Consider the following 22,253-nt stretch of genomic DNA (forward strand, 5'->3'; position numbering starts at 1 on the left):
GGAGCCCCCCACTGCGGCATCCTATGTTGGCAATCCTGGGTTGCACAGTGCTGGCTTGCACCCCACCCAGCCCCTGGCCCCCGCTCGCTCCGAGAAGAGGCGAGACACACCAGTATTAAAAATATCACTTCTGTTTTATTTGGAATTTGTTACTCTGCGCGGGTGACAGGCTATAAATACATTCTCCAAAGAGCATCCTCACCCTCAGCCCTGCCCAGGGGCAGGGGCTGGGGAAGGGTGCGGGGCCGGGGGTGCGCTGGCCCCAGGCGGCAGGGCCAGGCGGCACCGGTGCGTCACGGCCGCCGGTGCGGGCAGCGTCTGCCAGCCGGACCGTCTTGCACAGGGACAAGGTGTGGTGTCCCCACAAGGACCCATCCATTCCTCCTGCCTTCCCAGACCCCAGGTGCCAGTGCCCACCATGGGGGGCTGAGACTGGAGTGCCCCATGTGGGCTCCCAGGCAGCTCATTCTCCACACCCAGCTGCACCAAAGCCCCTTGCCTTGAGCCCTGATACCTGCAGCCACATGTGATTTGGTGGCTGCCACCAGCCCAGCAGGTGCCCCAACCCCAAGGTGGGTGCTCCCAGCACCGTGCAGGCTGCATCACCCTCAGCAGCCCCTGCCCAGGAGTCTATTCCAGCCACACACCCCGGGTGCCGGAGCTGAGGTCACCCCACGATGGGGAGAAAGGCTGCAGCGGGAGCAAGGTGGGAGACAGAGTCGCTGTGCAACTCGCCCTGCTCCTGCCAGCCCCGCAGGGCTGCCCAGCCCTGCCACAGACTGTGCTTCTGAGCAGCGGCGCGGACAGAGAGGGCACAGCACGGCCCTGGAGCAGTGGTGAAGGAACGTGGGATGCTCCTGGGGGAGCAGGTCAGGGTGGGGAGCACTGGGACAGAGTGTTGGGGGGCTGCCCTGGGTTGATGGGGGTGGGCAGACGGTGCTCGCAGCGGGTGATGCCCACGCGGGTTGGTGGGTGGCAGCAGGGTGGGCCAGGGTGGGGAATGCTTGCGGGCGGGCCGTTGGGTAGGCTATTTGGCTGAGATATATGGGCATGGGCGACAGAGGAGGGAGAATATCAAAAATACAAAAGAGTGCAGCCCCGTGGTGCAGGAGGCAGTGCCCTGCCTGGTGCCCGCCCGCGGCAGGTGGGGGCTGCGGGGGGCCAGCACCGCGCGCACACGCTGGCTTCTAACTGGCTTTTTATTTTATATCAAGAACACTTGGTTTTAAAATCTTTACAAAGGACAAAACGCGGCGACTCCGTTAGTGTGTAAAGAACTAAAGATCTGCTTAAAAAACGTCTCTGCAAAGAGAAACGACTGACACAAAAGAGATTCTCTGCAGCGCAAAGAGGGGCAGAGGTGCCAAGTCTCCAGCCCAGGGCCCTGTCCCCAGGGTCCCTGGGGCCCCGGAGCCCCCGGCCCAGCGCCTGCACCTAGCACGAGGCCGGGTCCCCGGACCCTGCCCACTCCCTCTGCCTATAGCACCATGGCCCGGGGCCACTTCTTGACACAGTGAAGGAGCCTTTTCCAGGGCACTCGGGATGCCAGGCTGCCTGGGGATGCACCGGCCGAGAGGGATGCCTGGTCTCGCTCCTCATCAGTCCCAAGGTGCTCAGCATGCACAGTGCTGAGGATGCAATCACCCCACAGGGAGGAACAGCCCCGGTGTAGGGAGTCCCATGGCCGCAGCCACTGGGGGGTTCCCCCTGCCTGCCCCTGCCAGTGCATGGGTGCAGAGGCTACACTGTGTCCCCCCTGCACCCACCGGTGCCCCAGGGCGACTTGCAGGGCCCTCCAGCCGGGAGCCAGGAGAGTCAAAGCACTTCTCAAAAGTTAGATAGGAATCAAAGAAAGCGCTGGGGGAAGAATGGGGCGGCTGGTTGTGCCAGGACCCCACAGGTCTCCGGGCTCGGTGCCGCACTGTCTGTGGGCACTGCCCCTCCGTCCGGGGGCTCCGTCGGCCCCGCCGGTCCCTCTGCCAGTGTCTGCTGCGTGCGTGTGCGTGCGTGCATGCGTGTGCGCCGCGGCGGGCAGCTATACCCTGGTTGTGGAGTGTGAGTGCGGGAGCCCCGTGCTGTTGAAACCGGCGGTAAAGGTGTTGTAGGGGTGCAGGGTCTGCAGCCCCACCAGCGAGTTGGGGATCATGGTGATAGTGTTGGGGGTCATGAGCGGGATGTCGTCCGGAGAGCGGCGCAAGGTGAGGGTGTAGTCGGGCAGAGCGGCCAGGCGCAGGGCGTCGTGGGGCGGCACAGCCTCGCACTCGTGGTGCCCCTGGCTCACCTGCAAGGAGGGCATCTCCTCATCGGGCGCGTGGGCGATGTCGTTGGCGGCACCACGCTGAGGGCTGGGCTGCCGGTGTGTGTCCTGCCGGCGCTTGTCCTTGCGGTAGTAGAGGGCGGCGAAGGCCAGCACGTTGAGGAACAGGAGGGAGGCGCCCACAGCGATGGTGACGCTCAGCTCGGTGGAGTAGTCACGGGGGCTCTCGAGCAGGGTGCCCGCCTCCTGCTCCGGGCTCCACTTCTCCTTCCCATTCTCGCTGTTGTAGGCAGGTGAGATGGCAGGGCGCTTGGTGGTCCAGATCTTGCCGTTGGGCCGGCGGGTGATGTGGGAGTTCTGTGTGGTGTCGGGCGGTGGCACTTTGGTGGTGGTGGAGGTGTAGTGGAACATATCGTGCAGGTTGTACAGGTGGGGGACCAGGTGCTTCCAGAAAGCCACCTTGGTAGCTCGGTAGTGGTCGCGTACTCGTGGCTTCAGCCCGATGTGCAGGTATAGCTGGTCACGGGGGTTGTACTTGGACCAGGCCACCTCCTCAAACCGGTTGGCCTTGGTGTGGATGAACTTTGTGTCCTGGGGGACGGGCTTGTTGGGGTCCCTGCAAAACACAGGCAAAACAGAGCTAGCACCAGGAAAAGCTGGAGAGGCGAGGAGGGAGAGCTGGATGCAGAGATGGAGGCTGGGGGTACCTTTGCCAATGGTGGCATGGGGTGGGCTGGTGAGAGGTCCTGCATGGCTGCGCAGCACCCCAGCCCTGGGTCAAGTCTATCCCATGATAACCAAGGCCAACCAGCCTCCCCACCCCTGCGCTTGGCTGGGTACTGTCCCGGGGGCTGGCCGTGCTCTCAGCTTCTCGCTGTGTGGTAGATGCTCTGACCCCAGTGAAGGTGCAGCACATGGACCTCTGGGCATGTGGGCCTCAGTGTCCCATGCAGGTGTGACACCCTGACACCACAGCATGGTCCCAAGGCGTGCAGCTGCAGTGAGTGCAGACCCCCCCAGGCACCCATCCCCACTCACCCTGTCTTGGCAAAGTTGGTCCAGTAGGTCATCACCACGGCGCTGAGCATGACGTCGTTCTTGGAGAAGTTGCAGGGAAAGAGGTCTGTGGGGCCAATCATGGGGATACCAAACACGTAAGGCACCTCATCCCCGTGGGCCGCGTCGGACCACGCAGGCTTCATCAGGCTCTGGCAGTGATGGTAGAAGGCGTAGAAGTAGGTGGGAGAGCCATAGCGAGCATGCAGGTCAGCTGTCACCACCGATGGCTCTACCCACTGGTGGTCAGTGAAGAGGGCCACCAGAGTCTTGCGACGTGTCTCGGGGTTGTCCCTGTCAGCCCAGTCCGTGTACATGAACTTGATGGTCTCCCGCAAGGTGTCCTTGCCCTCAGGGTAGCCGTACAGGTTGTCTACAAAGTTGGAGACTGAGTAGTCAAAGTCACTGCCCGAGACACCGTCCTCAGGGTCCACCACACCCTCCACGAACTTCAGCCCCTCACCCTGGTTGACCCCCAGCATGATATCATAGTTGAGGAACTCGCCCTGCTCCATCAGGATCTCAGGGTCATCCGGGATCACATCCCCATCAATTACTGGCCCAAAAGCCACGTGGTAGCGAGCTGGCTGGATGTCTTGTTCCACCAACTCCTTGGCACTCTTCTGCCGCAGGCAGTCCACCATGTCCACCGTATCCAGCACATTGCAGCCCACCTTGTCGGCCAGCATGCTGGTGTACTTCACAGGCTGGTAGTTCACCGCCCAGCTGGAGAGTGCGGAGCCACTCTGGATGATGGCTCTCTGGAAGAGACCTGCAAGACAGGCAAGGAGCGGAGGAAGCTCACAGCGGGGTGATTGCTGTTCCAGCATCCCAGTGCTGCAGTGCAGGATGCAGCATGGAGAAGGTATCAATGCCTTTGGACCCCTGCAAGGACCCAGCGCACCAGCCTGCGCCTGGCTTTGACCAGGGCTGTGCTGCCAGCTGAGCCTGGTTCGCACGGGGACCTCAGCTCAGGGCCACCACAGAATCATAGAATCACAGTTGGGGTTGGAAGTGACCTCTGGAGATCACCAACCCACCTGCTAAAGCAGGTTCACCTAGAGCAGATCACACAGGAGTGTGTCCAGGCAAGTTTTGAATGTCTGCAGAGAAGGAGATTCCACAACCTCTCTGGGCAGCCTGTTCCAGTGCTCTGGCACCCTCAAAGTAAAGAAGTTTCTCCTCATATTCAGATGGAACCTCCTGTGTTTCAGTCCATGACTGTTGTCCCTCATCCTGTCCTTGGGCACCACTGAAAAGAGTCTGGTCCGATCCTTGACGCCTACCCTTGAGATACTTATAAGCACACATAAGATTCCCTCTCAGCCTTTTCTTCTCCAGGCTGAACAGACCAAGCTCTCTAGCCTTTTCTCATAGGAAGGATACTCCAGACCCCTCATGACCTTTGTAGCTCATTTGGGCATGCAGTGGGTGCTCCTGGCAGCAACCAAGGGCTGCTGTGCTCTCCAAGGATCCCATTGCAGGGGATGGCCCAGCATCACTCTGTCCTGGTGCAGGGAAGAGAAGGACCGTGGTTGCATCACAGCCTGGCCTTGCCAAGCAGCCCGTGCCATCCCAGCCACCTCAAGGACGTGTTGCCTGAGCGCCTGAGGGGCACATGCTGCCCCAGCTCAGCACCATCCTCCAGCCCCGGCTGGCACCGGATTTGCTGAGCAGCCAGGCTGCAGGCTGGCAGCACTGGGAGGGTTAATGCCTGCTGGAGGACATTTAACCCTGCGAGTCCCACCCCAGCGCTTTGTCAGGGTCCCCCTCACCCCCCTCCCCGCTGCTTCCTGCCCAGCTGGGGCTGCTCAGTGCCAATCCGGCCCTGCAGGAGTATGCTGCCAGATGCACAAAGAGGGCCTTTCTGCCACCGGGAACACAGAGGGAGTGGACTTTCGCCCTGGAAAACGGGGCCACAAAGGCCCTGGCCCAGGCAGAGGAATGCATGGCTGCGCTCCAGCCCCATGTCAATGGCGCTTGTGCTCGGAATACAAAGGGGCGGTGAGGAAGCGGAGCCTCCCAGGCAGTGAAAGGAGCCAGGCTTGGGGTGCACCCTGGGGTCCTTGCTCTCCGGTCAGCCCTCTCCTGCACCCCCAGTGCTGCCTGTGCCCTCACCGGACCCCAGCACTCGGTCGCCTCAAGGGATGGTCTCAGGCGGTCCCCGAATGGTGCAGGCACAGCAGCGTGGTGGTCACGGGGCTGTCCTCAGCCCCTTGAAATGCTGAGTGCCTGCGTGAGTCCCCCGGTGCAGCTCTGCAGGGGTGCATGCACCTTCCTGCAGCAGAAGTGTTCGGAGGCTCCTGGCTCCTGGCCACCATGTCCATAGCTCTTGTCTGCACGCACAGTCCTTGCTCTGCCAAGTACCTGACGTACAGTCCCATGCGCTGGGACAAAGAGAAGTCACAAGCTCTGTTTGTCACCTCCCGGTGCCCTAGAAAGCTGTACCCAGCCTACAGGATGGAGACCAGCCATGGGTTTGCTTGCTCTGCACCATCATTCATATGCCAAAAGAGCCAGGGTGGGGTTCCCTGGCTCCCAGGAGATGCTGTCCCAGCAGCAGCTTTGCTCCCCGCCAGCAGCATCACTTCTCAGACAGACCCACCGGGCTGGGCTCCTCCCCTGCCCACCGCTGCATGGGGAAGCACAGGCAGCTGGTGCCACCAACAGCTGGTCACATCCCTGATGGAGCCCCCTCGCTGTGTCTCTGCACGGCCACGCCCTGACCTAGGAGGACCCAGGAGTGTGCAAGAGTCTAGACCTGCCGCATTCTTCTCCTCCATGCCAGCACCCCGCTGAAGCCCAACAAGCACCCCAGGGAGGCATCGCCACCCTGCAGCTCACCCTGGAGCCCTCCAGCTCTGCCCTTTTTGCCTGTTCCCAACCAAGATGAGGGTCCTGACACACCCTGAGTCCTGCAGAGCTGGCTGCCATGGCACAGCGGAACCAAGCGTTGGACCAGGGCTCTGCTGGAGGGTGCCTGGTGCTGCAGGCTGCTGCCAGCTCCTGATATCCCCTTTGCTTTGCACAGTAGCAGAGACTGGAAATACCTCTGGGCTTGTCTGGGCCAAGCCCTGCTCAAAGCAGGGTGCTGGGTGCCTTGTCCAGCTGATGTCTGAGCATCCCCGGAGCTGGCAGCGAAGGGCAGCAGCCCCCACGGAGCAGGAGATGGGGCAAAGGAAGCACAAGAGGTTTCCCCGGCAGTGACTGCTCCTGCCCTGGCACGGCTGGCTGGGGAGAGAAGCAGCACTTTGGTCCTTGGCGAGGAATCCACCCGTCTACAAGGGCTGAGGCTGGCAGGAGAGCTGCGGGTCTCCCCAGCAGCCAGACACAGCTTGCGCTGCACCAGCCTCCAGTGTCTGCCTCTTGCAGCGCCTGGCAGAGCAGGCACAAATTAGCAGCTTCATTAATAGCTCTTGATCACTATGAGTTTTATTTTGATGCGATAAAAAAACAACCTGTCTGGTCTGCACGCTGCATCTTAGCACAGCTCCCCCACCATGCTCCAGAGCCGGCTGCCCCATCCCTGGGGAGATGGGTGCTCTGGCACAGGTGGTTTCTTTAGGCCATTTTATGGCCATTTCCTTTGATGTGACACTGGCTGCAGCATGGTTATTTTTTTTTCTCCCAATGCTCAACGTAGAAGTCTTTGCAAGTGGTTTACATGCATTTGGTCTTACACCAATACAATCTTTTAGCATAAAAAATTCCTTTCTTTATCTAGACTAAACACTCTGCTATATTTACAGATATAAATCATACCACTTCTACCTGTGTTTCACTAGTCACAGCACTTCCAGCTCTCCCAGTCTTGCAAGATGGGGCCCTCCACCCCGCTCAATGCTCAGGTTTGGTTCCCCTCTGTTCCAGTATGAATGCCTTTCCTAGCACTGAGATCCGTGCTCCTGGTGCCCTGCATGATTCTTTACACCCCTACCACACCTGCACATGGGCGAGCCCAGGTGCCAGGGCAGGGCACCGCGGGAGGGGTCCCCACCTCTCTCCACACCCAGGCGCTGGCCCTGGGCTGCAGCCCCATGCGCTGGGAGCACCAGCTCCATCCCTGGCTCACACATGCTCTGTCTCTGCTCTCTCCATGCCCACAATGAGAAGGTTTTGCTTCCTGTCCCTGGGTCAGGCTCTCCCTGGTGACTAAAAAGCAGCCCTGACTTTGTTAGGGTGGCTGGTGGTACCCAGGCGGCTCACTTCCCAGGGTTAGCATCAGCAGGGTGCTTGCTCGTAGCTGCAGCATCCTCAGGCACAGCTGGCACCTACCTTCAGAGTGGTGGGAGAGGGTGAGCAGGCTGACACAGGAGGCACCGATGCCGGAGCCGAAGACGGTGATCCGCAAGGGATCTCCCCCAAAGAAGGCGATGTTCTCGCTGACCCAGCGCAGTGCCTGTATCTGGTCCAGCAGCCCGTAATTGCCCTTGGCAGCCTGGTCGCCCGTGCTCAGGAAGCCTGTGGGCCAAGGGGAGCCCAGTTAGGGATAAGGAAGCAGGGGGTGTCCTGACCTCCCACCTCCCTTCCCCAAGCCTAGGGGAGCTTCTATGGGACCCTGCCCCATCACAAAATGAGACCCCACCACCAGAGTCCTGTGAGTTCTCAGCTGGAGCAGGGACACCACCAAGCTCCAGCCACCTTCTGCACAGTACAGGGGGGGCGAAAGGCTGTGAGTGCGGCTGCAAGCCTTGGGGAGCCTCTCCAGCCAACTGCAAGCAGTGACAGGGTGATGGCCATGAAGCTCTGTCCTACCCAAACCACCGCCTGTGCTAATAACGAGTCCAGATATCTGAGGCATGCTCCAAGGAAAACCAGGAAAGCCCCAGTGACTGCAGGCAGGATGAAGGCGTGCACAGCCAACGCTTTCCATGGACTAGTGTGGGCTGGGGGAGGCTCTATAAATGTAAGGAGGTGGGCTGAGCAGAGAGGAACCGACTGCAGCTTAAAATACAAAGGCTCTCAGTGAGGAAGATGCTGAGAAATGCTTTCAATAGCAAAGGGAACACCTGAGATATGCTATCAGTGTTTTGTTTGCTTTGACTCAAAGCAGGAAGCTAAAACCATGGTCCTGAGGTAAAATCCAGGTGGGTAACCCCAGCAGGCAGGGAGCAGCGCTGGCATTGCATTGGCACTGGAGGTGCTCTGGCTGGGCATGCTGCAGCACTTCAACAGAGATAGCAATGGCACCATTTAAGTCTTATTTCATATTGTGACTTATGTCCCTTAAATTTGTACCTATCCATTGTAAAGTCCTGACTTTTAATATTGAAAGGTCTTGAATAGGCTTGTTTTTACTGAAAAGCCTATTTTCTACCAGGTAACTGCCATCTTTCCCAAGAGGCTGTGGGGTCTGGAGGCTGTCAGAGGGATGTGCTGCCCTGGGTACCAGCTGGGAGACCAGTGCCAGGCTGGATGGTTAGAAAGACAGTAGGGCCTGCCAGCAGCTTGGCTGGGAAGCTCTCCCCAAACCTCCACACCCTTTCTTCTGCCGCTGGTAAGGGAGGCAGCAGTGATGCTCCAGGCTAATCTCCCATGTCCCAGCCCCTGGGGGTTTCTGCTGCAGCAGGCAGGGGACCATGCTGCCTTTGGACCCCATGTCTCCATTTCACCTCTCTAGGTCACCAGTGCTTGTGAAAATGGGATGGCCACTCTCCTCTATATGGCACCCAACACCTTTTGGTGACCCTCTCTGTGGACAGCCAGACCACGGTGGGCGGCTGTGGGGGTCCCAGCAGCTCAGCCAGCTTGGAGGCAGCCCCTGCCTGGGGAGGGAGATCTGCGGGTTCCCTGCCAGGCAGTACCTGCTGGCAGCTCACTGCTCTGAGCCCTCTCAGGAGATGTCGGGTAAATACATTTATTATTTATTTAACCGCAGACCAATATTTGCTTTCAGCTGAGCCAGGTTGTGTAAATGAGCCTGGGGGGGCCGGTGCCAGGAGCCAAACCATGCTGCAACTGCCTGCTGGGGACACTGCCACGTGGCACCTGGCTCAGTGGCCAGGGTGGAGAGCAGGGGCAGCCCCGACAGCGCAACCCCATCCTGCTGGGCCCCATGCCCCCCCAACACCCCCTTCCCAGCTGGCTCAAGCCCGGTCAGCTGCGGGGTCTCATCCTGCTGCCTGGCCACGCTGGCAGCATAGCCCATACCGAGCACTCCAACGCGGTAGTTCAGGGTGATGACAATGACGTTCCCGTAGCTGGCCAGGACGCTGCCATCTATCATGTTCCCTGTGCCCTCCATGTATGAGCCGCCATGGATATACACCATCACCGGCTTGGCCCCGCTGTCCCGGATGTCTGGAAGGAGAAGCAGTTAAACACAGGACCCTGCCGATGGCTGCAGCACCCTGCCTGACAGGCAGACCAATGACGAGGGCAATGCCAGCTGCCAGGACCGGGGAGGTGGCTTAGGAACTAAATCCAGAGCTCTCCTGGGGGACACAGTGTGGACCTCCAAAGCTGACCACCACTGAACCAATCCCGCAAGCCCCTTTCTGGGTGGCAGCAGCCGCTGCATTGTCCCCATACTGCTGTCCCCTCGGAGGTCTCAGCACATGTGGGAGAGATGGTGACTGGACCTGGCTGCTCTTCCCCGGAGCCGAGCTCTGGCCACGTGCGGGAGCCAGAGCAGCGGCACCTCCATTGTGGGTGGGAGTTGCAGAGTCCAGCCCCGGGATGCAGCCCCATGTCCTGTCTTTGGCTGGACCCAAGCCCTTGGCTCCAGGAGTCCTGGAAGCTGGCATTGCGAGGGGGCAGGGATGGGGGTGTGCAGGACCTGGAAGGCAGGGGCGCACTGGTGGGTGCTCCAACGTCTGACTCTCCCACCCTCCCTTCCCATTCCCCTGGGAAGGCAGAAACCTGCTGGCTGCCTGGATGTGAACCCATGGCACCCCAGTGCCCAGACACAGACATGGTGATGAGGCAGACAGTGTGTGCACGTGTGTGTGTCAGGGAGGTGAGCATGGGGTCTGGATGAGGACAGGGCATGAGACATGGAGTGAGGATGGGGAATGGGACCCCAACGGCTGGGGAGGAAGGACTGCGGTACCCTAGGGGACAAGGAGCAGCCACGCTCCCTCTCTTGACTGGCCCTGTCTCTGGGCGACGTCCTGCCCCTTCTGTCCCACTGGCCTGGGATCCCTCATGGAGCTGAACGTGGGTGTAAGGAAGGAACACCCGTGCTTGGCTCCTGGTACATCTCACCCACATTACACAGAGGAGGTAGTGGTACCCGTCGTGGAGTTGGTGCCAGGTCCCACATGCCTGCAGTGCCCAGCCTTCTCCTGGGCTGGTAAGCCAGCACCGATAGACTTTGCCCTCCCTTGTGCTCACCCGCACTCAGTGCCTTGCTCGGGCTGGCTGGCATCGTCTGCTAGGCCTGCTCGGCCTCGGATGCCACAGCCACCCACTGCTCCCTGCCTGCCTCCTCCCTGCAGCATCGCACCATCCCGGCAGCCTGGCCCTGCTGCGGTCCCCACAGGGCTGGGACTCCCAGGGCACAGCCACACCAACTCAGCAGGGATGCCCGGGCAGGCTGGACGTGCTCCCTTCCCACTCACCTAACCCCTGCCTACGTCCACTCCTCCCCGCAGCTGGCCCGTCACAGCGGGCTGCAGGGCAGGGTGACAGGTACCTCTGGCCATCCCCACCTCCAGCTGTGGCCTGTGGCATGGCTAAGGGTGACCTCCCTTCCATATATAAAACCTCTTTCCTCTGGGAGAATGAGGATAGGCAAAGCCTCTGCCAGCTCTTTTCCTATTGCCGGGATGCAGCCAGGCAAAAGCACAGACCTGGGGAAGAAAATGCACTCACAGCTCCTCCGGGACAGACATTGCCTGTGCGGCAGAGCTATGGCAAGACAACACTTTCCAGGGCCACCTGCTTGAAACGTGAAGGGCAGGAGCATCAGTGCCTGTGCCTGTGTCCTCTCCTCCCTGCCACACGCTCCCACCAACACACAAAGGGACATCCTCGCAGCAGAATGGCAGCAATGCACGGAGACGTACCAGGGAATGAATGGCTCCTAATCGCTGCAGCACATTTTAGTGTGTGGGGCTTTAGCACAGTCAAGTCATTTAGGCTGAATGCCAGGTTATGCCCTAGTACAAGAAATCCTGGGGCACAGGTTAGTGGGAGAATACAACAGGGTTTTGGTACTGCCAAGGAAAAAGCCTTTCATCTGTTTCCCAGATCCTAAACGCCATCTGCCAGGCCATGCTTGAGCTGCCCTGGGACTCCTGCACACCATGAGGTTTTACTGTCCTTGGCACATTAGGGCTGCACCCTGGCCGACCCTTCCTCCTGCCTCCTCTTCACATCCCTGCAGCCAAACACACCAACTCCATACCGTGCAGACGAACAACACCATTTTACTAAAAGTAGCTTATTCTGCAGCTTGCTTAGCCCTGGTGTACATCTAGAATCACATCTGCTTGAAAGCCCGCTTGCTCTGCCTCAGCTGGTGCTGATGCTCTGGTTGCAAGCAAGACCTTGTTTGCGTTGGGTCGACAGAAGTTAACAGAAAACATGCCTGAGCGGACCTCGGGTCTCCTGCGCATGGACAGGTACCCTGCGGGTGACAAGGGTACTAAGCTGCTGTCATGGCCACCCTGCAGTGGTGCCCACAAGAGAACCCAGAAGGGGAAGGTCGCTGGTTCCCTGTTGCATGTCACCGACTCCGGAGGGATGAGGCTGGAGGTGGAATGTGACCAGGCTCAGGGTGAAATGGGCCAAGGTGCCCAAGGGCTCCTCTCCTCCCAAGCTGCCATGCTTCCTCCCTGCCCTCGCTCAAGCAGAGCAGGAGCAAACTTCTCCTAAAGCAAAAAAACCCCACGAGCTTCCCCACCCCATCCCAAGGAGGGGAAGGACCTGGGTGCCCTGCACAGCCGGCCAGCCTGCCCCCCGCCCCGCGCGGCTGCCTGGCACGGCAGACGGACACACACAGGGCTCCCTGGGGATGGCAGCGGATGGCGGGCAAACGGAGTTGCTTTGCGTGTCATGCAGTGGCAGCCTCGAGCACAGAAATACCTTCATCTTCATCCCCGTCATTATCCGCTAAGTCCTCGCCCTGTTTCTTAGCGCTGGCTCCTAGGGACCAAACACGAGGAGACAGAACAAAAAGGAAAACGAAAGGAAATAAAAACAAAACAAAACAAAAACAAAACAAAAACAAAACAAAACAAAAAAGAGAATTCAAAAATAGCATGACAGCAGAGACGGTGGGACTAGGCCTGCGCCCCACAGCACTGCTGGCTACTCACACTGCACCTCTCCCAGAGCCAGCGTGGCGCGGGCAGGGCTGCCCTGGGAGCTACGCCAGGATGCCGCTTCGCCTGGACCCCTTCCAGATCCTCCCTGGGGAGCGCTGGGGCGGCAGGGAGGAGCAGAGCGGGTCTGGGGAGCATCAGCCTCTCCAAGCACTCACCGATCCTCCTGCATCCCAGCCTGGCCCCCAACTGCTTGCACACCCTCAGCTCCCTGTGCCAGGGCACAGGTCCCTCTCCTACCGCCCGGGCGCAGGCAGGACCCCTGCTCCCAGCTCTGCTGCCACCGGGCACAACTGTCCCCTGCCACCAGCAGAGCCCACGTGAAGGGTTGCCCTGGCTGGTCACCAACCACCAGCGGGGGTCCTACCTGTCACCCCTTGCATGGCCCTTCTTGTGCCTGGCATGGCTGTGCCGCAAACCACTGGTGCCACAGCACAAGACCACCAGGGCACACTGCAGGGAGCCATCGTGACGGGTGCTTCCCTGCTCTGCTCCATCCTGTACCAACTCCCTTCTTAAAAGACTAGTTGCATTGTTCACCAAGGACTGCAAAGGCACCGACCAGCCTGCCCTGACCAAGGCAGAAAATATATACCCTGAAAATATCGCCACATCACCACCACAGCACAGCCTCCAGCAAGGCTCCCACAAGAGAGAGGCAGCCCCATGGCTGGATGAAACTATGACAAGGTGAGCACGGAACCGGCCAGGAAGACAAAATCAGGGAGTTGTCCTCACTGTCACTCTGGGATTGGGATCACGCGGGTGACACTGGGAGTGGATAACAGAGATGGAGGGGGACAAGATTGGAATTCAAAAGGAAATTGTGATGGGGAAGTGAGAGGTCTGAAATGGCCATGAGGCAGCTCCATGGGGGCAAGAGGTTTGCAAAACACCTTCAGCAGCCATGACCTGCTGGAGAAAGACGGGAGGAACAATGACCAGAAATCTAGAAAAATCCAGCAGGCAAGAAAATTTTGCAGAAGGCTGCGTCATGCGAATCCTGGGAGCAGAGGAGTGACGGGAGCTACAGCAGCATCCCGACACATGAAAGGCCACTGCGAAGTGGTGAGGTGGAAGAGCAACTCCCTCTCCCCTGTGCAGAGCACAGGCAGCTCCGAAGCTGCACAAGGCGGGTTGAAGCTGGACAAGAAGAAAAACCTTTGGGCAGAAAAGGCAGGAAAGCACTGGAGGAGGTGGGCTGGGGAGGTGTTTAAGACCACGTGAGACACACTGCCAGGAAAAGGTGAGGTAGAGCTGCTCCTGCCCACTGCAGGGATGTCTCCAAAGCCGTCCTGATTTTCTCCGACTCAGAATTCACCTCCTGACCTACCCCCTCTGAGCCCCAGCCCTGCTTCCTCACCGCCTTCTTCACCACCCAGCCATCTGCTGAGCTCCTCACATCTTTCTCCTGTTTTCACCCAGTGCCACCCCCATCCCTGCCCCCTTTTGCCCCAGCACCCCAGCTCCAGCATCCCCCTTTCCTGCTGCATCCTTCCTGTGCGCTCCCTCCCCAGCGCACCGCTGGCTGCACGCTCAGCTGGGCACGTGCGGCTGCCTCGCCTGTTTGCAAGAGGCTGCGAGCTTGACCTACTGTGTCTTCATTAGGAAGAGCTGCAAGCCCAGAAAGCACTTAAATGACGAAGTACTCATGCGATATTTGCTAACCGGTGCTATGCGCCAACCTCCTTGGTACTGCTCAGGGATAGGGATTTTTCTCTAATGAAGACCACAGGCAGCAAACCTTCATCTGCACTATGCTTCAGAGCTGGGAAGCTGATCACAGGCAGCCAGAGATCCATTTCCACTGCCAAGGTCCCTGTTGCTGTTAAAGCCCCAGGACCGGCTGGGCTGCAGCCCTCCAGCCTGGTCTCCTTCAGGGGAAAAAGGTCTCCATGCAGGCAGGGATGGAGGAACTGGCTATGAGGAGCTGTCAGGCTGTAAGAGAGGGCAGTGGACAACATCCCTGTGACCTGAGCATCTGTCCTGGCTGAGCAGGGAGGGATCCAGCTGGAGACCACTGCTGTGGAGCTTGGGGATGGCTGGGATGAGCCTAAAGCAACCTGAGCTTCACGCACCGCAGAAGAGATGGTAGAAAGTACTGGGAAGCTAAGCAAAGCAGGAGACCAGTAAAACAGACCAGGGGAAGGGGAACCACAGTGGCACGTGTGTGTGGCAGATGCAAAGTACGAGCCTTTCCCATCGGCAGGAAGGTGCCGGGGTGGCTGGGGTTACAGCAAATACAGGCTGCTGCAACCAAGCAGATCTTTTGCCTTTCATTACATTGTTCACCTTCATGATGACGCGCCGCTGCCCCACAGCTCGTGAGAGCAACCACAGCTTCACTTCCCTCACCCATCCCTTGCACTGTGCTCCATTTGCTCCATTATTTCCCTCCACTGGTTATTGCCATGTTCAAGAACGCCCATCCCAGGAGATCTCCCTCCACACTGGCAAAAGCCACCACACGGAGCTCCACAGCACCTACTCTCACAGGGATGGGTTTAAGCTTGTGGATTCACAGCTGGAAAAAACAAAAGTGTTTGTGGCTCTTATTCTCCTTACCCATCAAAACCTCCCTCCACTAACTCGGTGTGGATGCCTGTTCTGCCTCTTCACTTTAAGCTGACTGTGAAGTGACATTGTTCAGACCGATAGGAAGGATGCATATGCTCTTATCTGAAGGCTCTAGGAAGATTTAAGCTCAAGTTCAGTAAAAAATACAATCACGTTCCCTGAAACAGGGGCACCCATGCCAGATTTATCCTGTCTTAAGTAAACCATGCCAACAGCATTGACACCAGCGCAAACAGAGATAAAGGCAGGCAAGTAGCCTCAGTCATTAGACCCTTTGTGCTCAGCGTGGTGTGGCTAAGAGAAGAGCCGGAGCCTGAGCCGACACCTTTCCAAACCCAAATGTTTGCTCAGTGTGGCTGCGGGCAGCCCCAGCACCTTCTCCTCGGTGCAAACTCCCCGGGGCACCCGCTCCCACACAGCAGCCGCGGTGCTGCAGGGAGCAGGAGCCCGCAGCAGTACTGCCACCATGTCTGACGGCTGCGTGCACCCAGAAACACACATGCTGGTGGCCACACTGGCTCAGGTGCTTCTCCAGGAGTCACAAGGAATGAGACTGAGACTGATGACAGCCACTGAACCTGCTGCTGTACAACCCCACGGGCAGGGGCAGCTCCCCTGGCCCCTCCAGCCATTAGCCCCTGCTCCAGGACTGCAGTGCACCTTGGTGCTGCCCTGCCTCTCCCTGTCCCTGCATGATGCAGAGGAGTTATCTCCATCCTTGAGCAGATTCCATAAAAACACTGCATTTTCTCATGCTCTCTGCCTCCACCAGCACAAACACCTACCCTCATCTTCGCAAATCACTCCCCAGAGCAGAAGTCAAGCGCTGGGGTAGTGTCTGCCCCCAGCCAGCTCTGCAAAGCAGCAGCCATCACAGGTGGCTACTGAGAACCTCACAGCAAGAGAACTGCAGAAGTGGTGCAGCTGTAGAGAAGCCTCAGGTGGTACTCGGACAAGTTCACTTGTTGGAGAGCGGTGGAGAAGCCACAGTGCTTTTCCTGCGGAACAGTCAAAGTGCATCCTGAGCCCAGGAGCTGCCGGGAGCCCCAGCCACTCTGGCACAGCAGAGCAAGACGCTGGACTGGCATGTTTATATCTGTAGCATCACAGACTCTGCACAGCCCCAGCCAGAGAGATTAGGGCAGCCATTAGTAAAAAACGAGGAGGGCTGCTATGTGCAGGGCAGCTGCATTTTTCCCCTCCAAAAATGACATCCACCTCCTCATGCCCTGCAGCAAGACTTGTACAGGCTCGTGGTGAAGAGATGGGGAAAGCATCCTGGCACTCACCACAGCCAAGCACAGACCAGAAGCATTGGCAGCACGAAGCAAAGTGCAGAGCACTGCACCGTGTATGTACATGCTCTTTGGGTGGTCAGTGCTATTGTCACAGCAAAACCTGAGCCTCAGCTGAGCCCGGGTGCTGTCAGCTCCCCCAGCTACATGCACGACTAATTATTCTCAAAGCACCGCTGCCCTGCCCTGCTCCCAGAGAAGGGACCAATGTGTATGGAGGAGACTGGCATGTTGTGGGCAACTGGGCAGGGAAGTAGGGATGTTTTTCTGTCACAGGGATAAATTCTGATAAATTCTCAGTCCTTTGGCTGCTATGAAATATACCAAGCTTAGGGGTGGCAGAATTGTGAAAACTCCAGTAAGGTAGGAGCTGAGGCGTTTTGAACCACCAAAATACTGCACAGCTGCCTGCCCTGCTAGAGGAGAGCTTATTTGCCACTCACATGTGACCTTAGAAATAATAATCAAGAATATTCCAGAACAAGCCAGAACAAACAACACACAGCCCGAGGAAATCAGCACTGCAGGTACATTATCCTCACCCCAAGAATTACTAATCCAGGACACACAATACGGGGTGGACTGTGTCTTATCACAAGTGACTCACTTAATTCGAGCCAATGGCCACGAGAGCTGTGGCTGGAGCCGAAGGGCAGTGCCAGTGTCTGGGTGCTTTAATTCCCACCACGTCACGTCTGGATGCCCAAATGGCCAGCACTGGGGATCCACTGGCCCGTGAGTCAGCAGAGCCCAGCAAAGGCAGAAAAAACCCACCAGCTCCCCAGGAGGTGACCAGAGGCAACCACAGACAGGTTGCAAAGAAACTCTGCCCGTGCGCAGGGCCGGCGGGGAGGGAAAAATCAGGAGACCAGCGCAGATGGGGTGTTTCTGCATGTCTTACATTGTCCCCCTTCTCCAGCCATAACCTGGCCCCTGCTTGCCCAGCCCCCGCCGTAGGGCTGGGGGCAGCGGGGGTCCCCCAAGCCCGGCAGCGGTGGGAGGGCCAGGAGAGGAAGCGCTTTGAAGTGGCTGGCGATCGCTGGCACAGCTGGCTCCGGAGGCAGCGTGCAGAGACTCCCTAATGTGCCAGCCCTTTCAGGGGCAGCCTTGGCACTCAGAGAGATGGCGTGTGAATAGCCAGGACAGCAACAGGAAAAAGCAAAGCAAAGAAACCCGACAACAGAACTGGGGGGAAAATGGCTGGAAGGAAAGCAGTCCCCAAACCTTCAAGCCCAGCTGTGCCGACCCCACCGACCGCAGGGGTGCAGGGAGGTGGAGGCACAGAGGCAGGGACCCCACTGCTGTGGGGGATGCCCAGGATGGCAGCCCCTGCCCGCCAGACACCCCTGCCCTGCACGGAGCCTTTGAGAAGAGCTTGGCTGCCCGACCGCCTGCACATCCAACTTTAGGATGCAGAGAGCGACCCAGGCTCTCCCTGTCTGCAAGTGCGCCATGCGGCGAGATGGGCGAAGCATCATGTCTGACAAGGGGCTGAGCAGCTCCCATTTGCATGTCTGCACTCCCTGGCCCATGCCACTGGGGTTGGCTGGGAACACAGGATCACTTTGAGGCAAGGGGGGACTGAGCTGCCCTCCTTGCCCCAAAGTGCAGCAGGATGAGCCCCGCACAGCCCTGTGGGTGGAGGCAAGGCAAAGCCGAGACGTGTCTAAGCTGGAGGTGCTCTGCCATCCACGGCGTGGCCGGGGCTCAGAGAGGACGCTGCCGTGCCAGGAGGTGGAGAGCAGATCCTCACTGGCAGGGCTGGCAGAGGCGTGCGGGTGTGAGAAACAGGGAGCAGCCTTCATGGGACTGCAGGCTGAGGCAGAACATGGCAGGCTTTACATAGCCAGGGGAGGTTTTATGCTTTTAACTGAGGAGCTTTGGATGCAAAATGACCAGAGATGCAACAGGGGAAAAGCTCAGTTTGGAACAGGCTCCAGTTCCCCATCACACAGGTGCTTCCCTGAGCAGGTCCATACACCCCCAACAGGTGATGCACGCCCAGGGGATGGGTGCATTGAAGTGCTACCTGCCATCAGAGGTTCCCTTTCATACCCGGGGGCTGGGAGGCTGCCAGCGCCAGCGGGATAAAGGTGGGAGCGCGGGCTCAGCCTGGGAGAAGTTGTTCTGAAAGGCCTGGAGCAACCTGAGCATCCTCCTCTGACCTGACCCCAGCCCTGCGCTCCCAGCCGGCACTGGTCCTGTCTCCCCAGTCCGGGGAGCAGAGGTGGCCAGAGCATCAGTGGGGCTCCTCCGAGCGGGAAATGGGGGTGGCAGAGTGGGCTGCTCGCAGGGCCCGCGGTCTGGGGGGCAGCACAGAGAGGTGCCGGAGGAGCACGCCGTGGGCCGGGGGCCAGTCAGGCACCCTCTCACTCTCTCACTCTCTCTCTCTTTCCTCTCTGTGCCTCTCTGCCGGTCGGCTTGCTACATACCTCCTTTCCTACATATTTTCTTGTTGGGCTTTCGGGTGCATTCCTTGGAAATCCGTTTTACTGTAAAATGAATAAAAGACTACAAAATAACAGGAGGCTCCACTGGCGGGAGTGGGCATGCAATCACAACCACGCTGCCACCCTCCCGCCACCCCTGGGACCGCGGGAGGTGGGGAGGGAGCGTCGCCGTGGGAGGAAAACTCTGGGCCAGCCATGCTGGGCGGGAAGGAAGGCACAATGCATCCTGTGGCCAAGGGCCCCAGGGGCAGAGGAGTGGAGTCAGACGGCCCGGGAGAAGCCGCCAGCCCGCCAGGCTGCTGTGCCGCACACAGCAGACCCACTGCGGGTCCCTTCCAGCCCACTGAAAATCCCTGGGGGCTCCCGTTGCGATGAGGCTGGGGCAGGCGTACGGGCAGGCGCTGCCTCCTCTGCCCTCTACTTACAGTTCAGGTGGGATCCCCTAGAAAGGAAAAGGTTAGACTAGGAGGCACCCAGCGCCGCCCAGCCTCACCCCAATGGGACCGTGCCCCGCGGGTGCCCAGCACTCCAGGCTCATCTCTCTGCCGCTGTCCCGCTGGCGGACGGCGGAGCAGCCAAGCGATGTGCCTGCTGGTGCCCCCAACCTCCCATCCGTACCAGGGCCCGGAAAAGGGCTCTATGGTCCCTTCCTTGACGGAGCATCTCCTCAGGGAGAGGCAGAGAGTGTTCCTCCCAGCCGCAGCAGCAGCCCACACCCACAACTAGCGCATGGACCTGGGGAGGGTGGGAAGGGGGGAGGAAGGACGAACCCGAACCAACTCAAGACAGAACCTGGCACTCGGCGCCTGGGGAGCACAAACCAGCTTGTCGCTCTGTGGATCTGCAGTCAAAGAGTCGGATTCAGATTTAGCAACACAAGAGAGGAACCCGTGACGATGCCATGGAGGTGAAGGGGGAACGGGGACCGGGAGGCGTGGAGGAGCAGAGCACGGGAGACAGAGATGGCAGCTGAGGGCAAGAGGGCGAGCTGCGTGGCCAGAGAAAGCTTTCCACAAACAGACAGCATGCTGCAGGGTCCACAACCACATGCTTCAAACACAACACCCAGGTGACACCAACCACTGCTGGGGAGGGGCGGAGAGGCCCCCCCCGCCCTCCTGCGGGCACCCCGGCAGGGACTCACCATCCTCCGTGGGGATGTAGATGTTGAGGTACAGACAGTCCTCGTTGGGGTCCTGGATGTATGTGGCCACGATATCCAAATTGGAGGTAAACCAGATGGGCAGCATGATCTCGGGAACGGCGTTGTGGATGTTCTGGGGGCAGACCGGTGAGAAGTGGGTAGCGTTCCTGATGCCCGACCAGGATGGTGGTGGCTCAGGGGGCATGAACCTCTTCTCCCCGATGGGGGGTGCAGCGTAAGGCACCCCCAGGTACTGGTCCACGGGCCCCAGGATCTCGCTGGGCAGCGGCACACGCACGCCCCGTAACTTCCCATAGTGCGTGTTGACAGTTGGCGAGTAGACCTGGCCCTCCATCCGCACAACCGCCAAGGCGAAGCTCAAGACCCAGAGGGTGAGACGCAGGTCCCAGCCGGCCACCAGCTCAGGCACTTGGAGAACAGGGGGCAAAAGAGGGCTTCTCCAGAGTATCAGCCACATCGTCCGGGAGGAGCAGCACCAACATCCAGGCCTGAAGCTCCTGGGGCGAGGGCTCAGGGCATCACCATCACGCCAAACCTCCGATTTGCCCACCGGGAACAGATGGAGCAGGAGAGCCGGGAGTCAGGAGGGCACAGCCCACCCACACCTTCTGCTGGGTTAGCTGCAAGCAGGGACGCAGGGAGATGTGACACCGCTCCTCACAGCCTGCCAGCTGCCTGCTGCTGCCTGCCTGCCAACGGCCCGGCCCAGAGAGGACTGCTGATACTGTGGAGAGATGGAGGGAATTAGCAGCAGACTTGCTCTGCGAAGAGTCAAAGAGCTGCAGTGCAGAAGGAGCTGGGATCACTGGCCTGACCCTCCCACCCAAGGGGGATCATTGGCTCTGCCACTGCCCAGGCAGGTGGTTCTGGGAGTAGGCAAGCATGGGCAGCACAAGTAGAGCACATGCAGACACACAGATGGCATCTGTCCGTGCCTGCAGAGCCTGTCCCCAGTGCTTGGGGGCCAACCCTGCCCCCATGCTGCCCAGCTGAGCCCCACAGCCACCCTGCATGGCAGCACGGTGCCCTTGCCCCATGCTGCAGGAGGGTATCAGCAGCAGATTATGGTTGCCCAGACCAGCAGGACAGTGCCACTTCCCCGGCACTGTCCCTCCCCACAAGGAGCCTGTTGGGCACCACTGCTGCCCAGCACGGCCCCAGCACAAGAGCCCTCTGGCACCTCTCCCTCCTGGCTGAGCCATCGCTGTCTGTGTTCCCACACCGTGCAGCCTGTGCTCCTCGCCTTGGATCCATCCCAGCATCGCTCGCATCCTGGGTGCCACCACACCACCTCATACACCGGCAAATTAGACCCACGTGTCCTGCCCAGACACCCATCTCACCCGCCCGCGTGCTCCCAGCCAGCTTTCTCCTTCCATGTGCCGCTGGCCAAAACAGTGAGACCCCTGGCACAACCCGGGTACTGGGCAGGAGGATGGGAACAGTCAGAGCGATTCAGGGCAGTGGCCCCCTGTACTGGCACCTGCCACCCCCTCCCTGCCCCGGCTGCCTCCCAGCCACCTGAGCAAGCCCTGGAGGACAGAGCTTTGCTCACACATCCCACAGGCTCTTGGCACAGGGAGAGAAAATGTGGCAGCCCCTGTGGGGTCCACCGGGAAAGGAGAGCTGCAGGCAGGGGGAGAAGCAGTGGCTGCAGATGGGGACCTGCGGATGTATGTCAGTGAGCAGAGCTCCTCCGCCAGGGAGCCCTTGCTGGAGGCTGTCTGGATTTTCAGAGCTCTGCCCTTCACCTCCCCGCACTGCCTGCCACATTCAGGGCTTATGTAAGTGCCCCCCCTCCGCATCTTTCCCCAGCACCGCTGCTCCTGGGGGACCTGGGCAGGGGGAGCCGCAGAGGCTGTGCTTGCCCGGTGCTCACCCACGTCCCGGCCAGGCAAGAGCAGCATCAGCCAGAGGCTGGCTCCACACCTTGGCAGGTGGCTTTGCAGCCCAGTCCCTGCTAAAAGGCACTGCTTGGTGACAGGCCAGGGGATGCTCATCCTGTCTAAGCCACATATCTTAGCCTGAGAGAGATGGCAGCAGTGACGGGGCACCTCCATTATTTCCCCAGAGCATCCTTACATGCCCACCCGTTAATCTCTTCCAAGCTCAGAGGGGAGCAGAGCTGCCTTGGAATTATTGGAGCACAAAATAAGGGCTGTATGCAGATGGGAGTACACGGCT

General features: G+C 59.5%; 1 protein-coding gene across 3 annotated transcripts; it reads right to left on the reverse strand.

Moving 5' to 3' along the window:
- Positions 1 to 1,864: 1,864 nt before the first annotated feature.
- NLGN3 (neuroligin 3) lies at positions 1,865 to 20,526 on the reverse strand. Of its 3 annotated transcripts, XM_065643176.1 has the most exons (7): positions 20,049 to 20,526; positions 18,887 to 18,946; positions 12,344 to 12,403; positions 9,464 to 9,613; positions 7,589 to 7,774; positions 3,296 to 4,085; positions 1,865 to 2,873 (listed from the first exon to the last, which is right to left on the reverse strand). In XM_065643176.1, exons 1-7 carry the CDS (start codon positions 20,524 to 20,526, stop codon positions 2,036 to 2,038), a joined length of 2,562 nt encoding a protein of 853 aa, XP_065499248.1. In that variant the 3' UTR covers positions 1,865 to 2,035. The 3 variants fall into 3 exon arrangements, with proteins under 3 accessions (XP_065499248.1, XP_065499250.1, XP_065499251.1); XM_065643178.1 differs by lacking the exon at positions 18,887 to 18,946; XM_065643179.1 differs by lacking the exons at positions 12,344 to 12,403; positions 18,887 to 18,946.
- Positions 20,527 to 22,253: the final 1,727 nt, after the last annotated feature.

Source organism: Caloenas nicobarica, chromosome 12 (genome assembly GCF_036013445.1).
Source record: "Caloenas nicobarica isolate bCalNic1 chromosome 12, bCalNic1.hap1, whole genome shotgun sequence".
NCBI lineage: Eukaryota > Metazoa > Chordata > Aves > Columbiformes > Columbidae > Caloenas > Caloenas nicobarica.

Coding starts and splice junctions, on each gene's coding strand:
- NLGN3 (XM_065643176.1), bottom strand. CDS start 20,526: ATGTGGCTGATACTCTGGAGAAGCCCTCTTTTGCCCCCTGTTCTCCAA. Junction 18,947..20,048: donor CTACATCCCCACGGAGGATG/GTGAGTCCCTGC, acceptor TTCATTTTACAG/TAAAACGGATTTCCAAGGAA. Junction 2,874..3,295: donor ACCAACTTTGCCAAGACAGG/GTGAGTGGGGAT, acceptor TGTGTTTTGCAG/GGACCCCAACAAGCCCGTCC.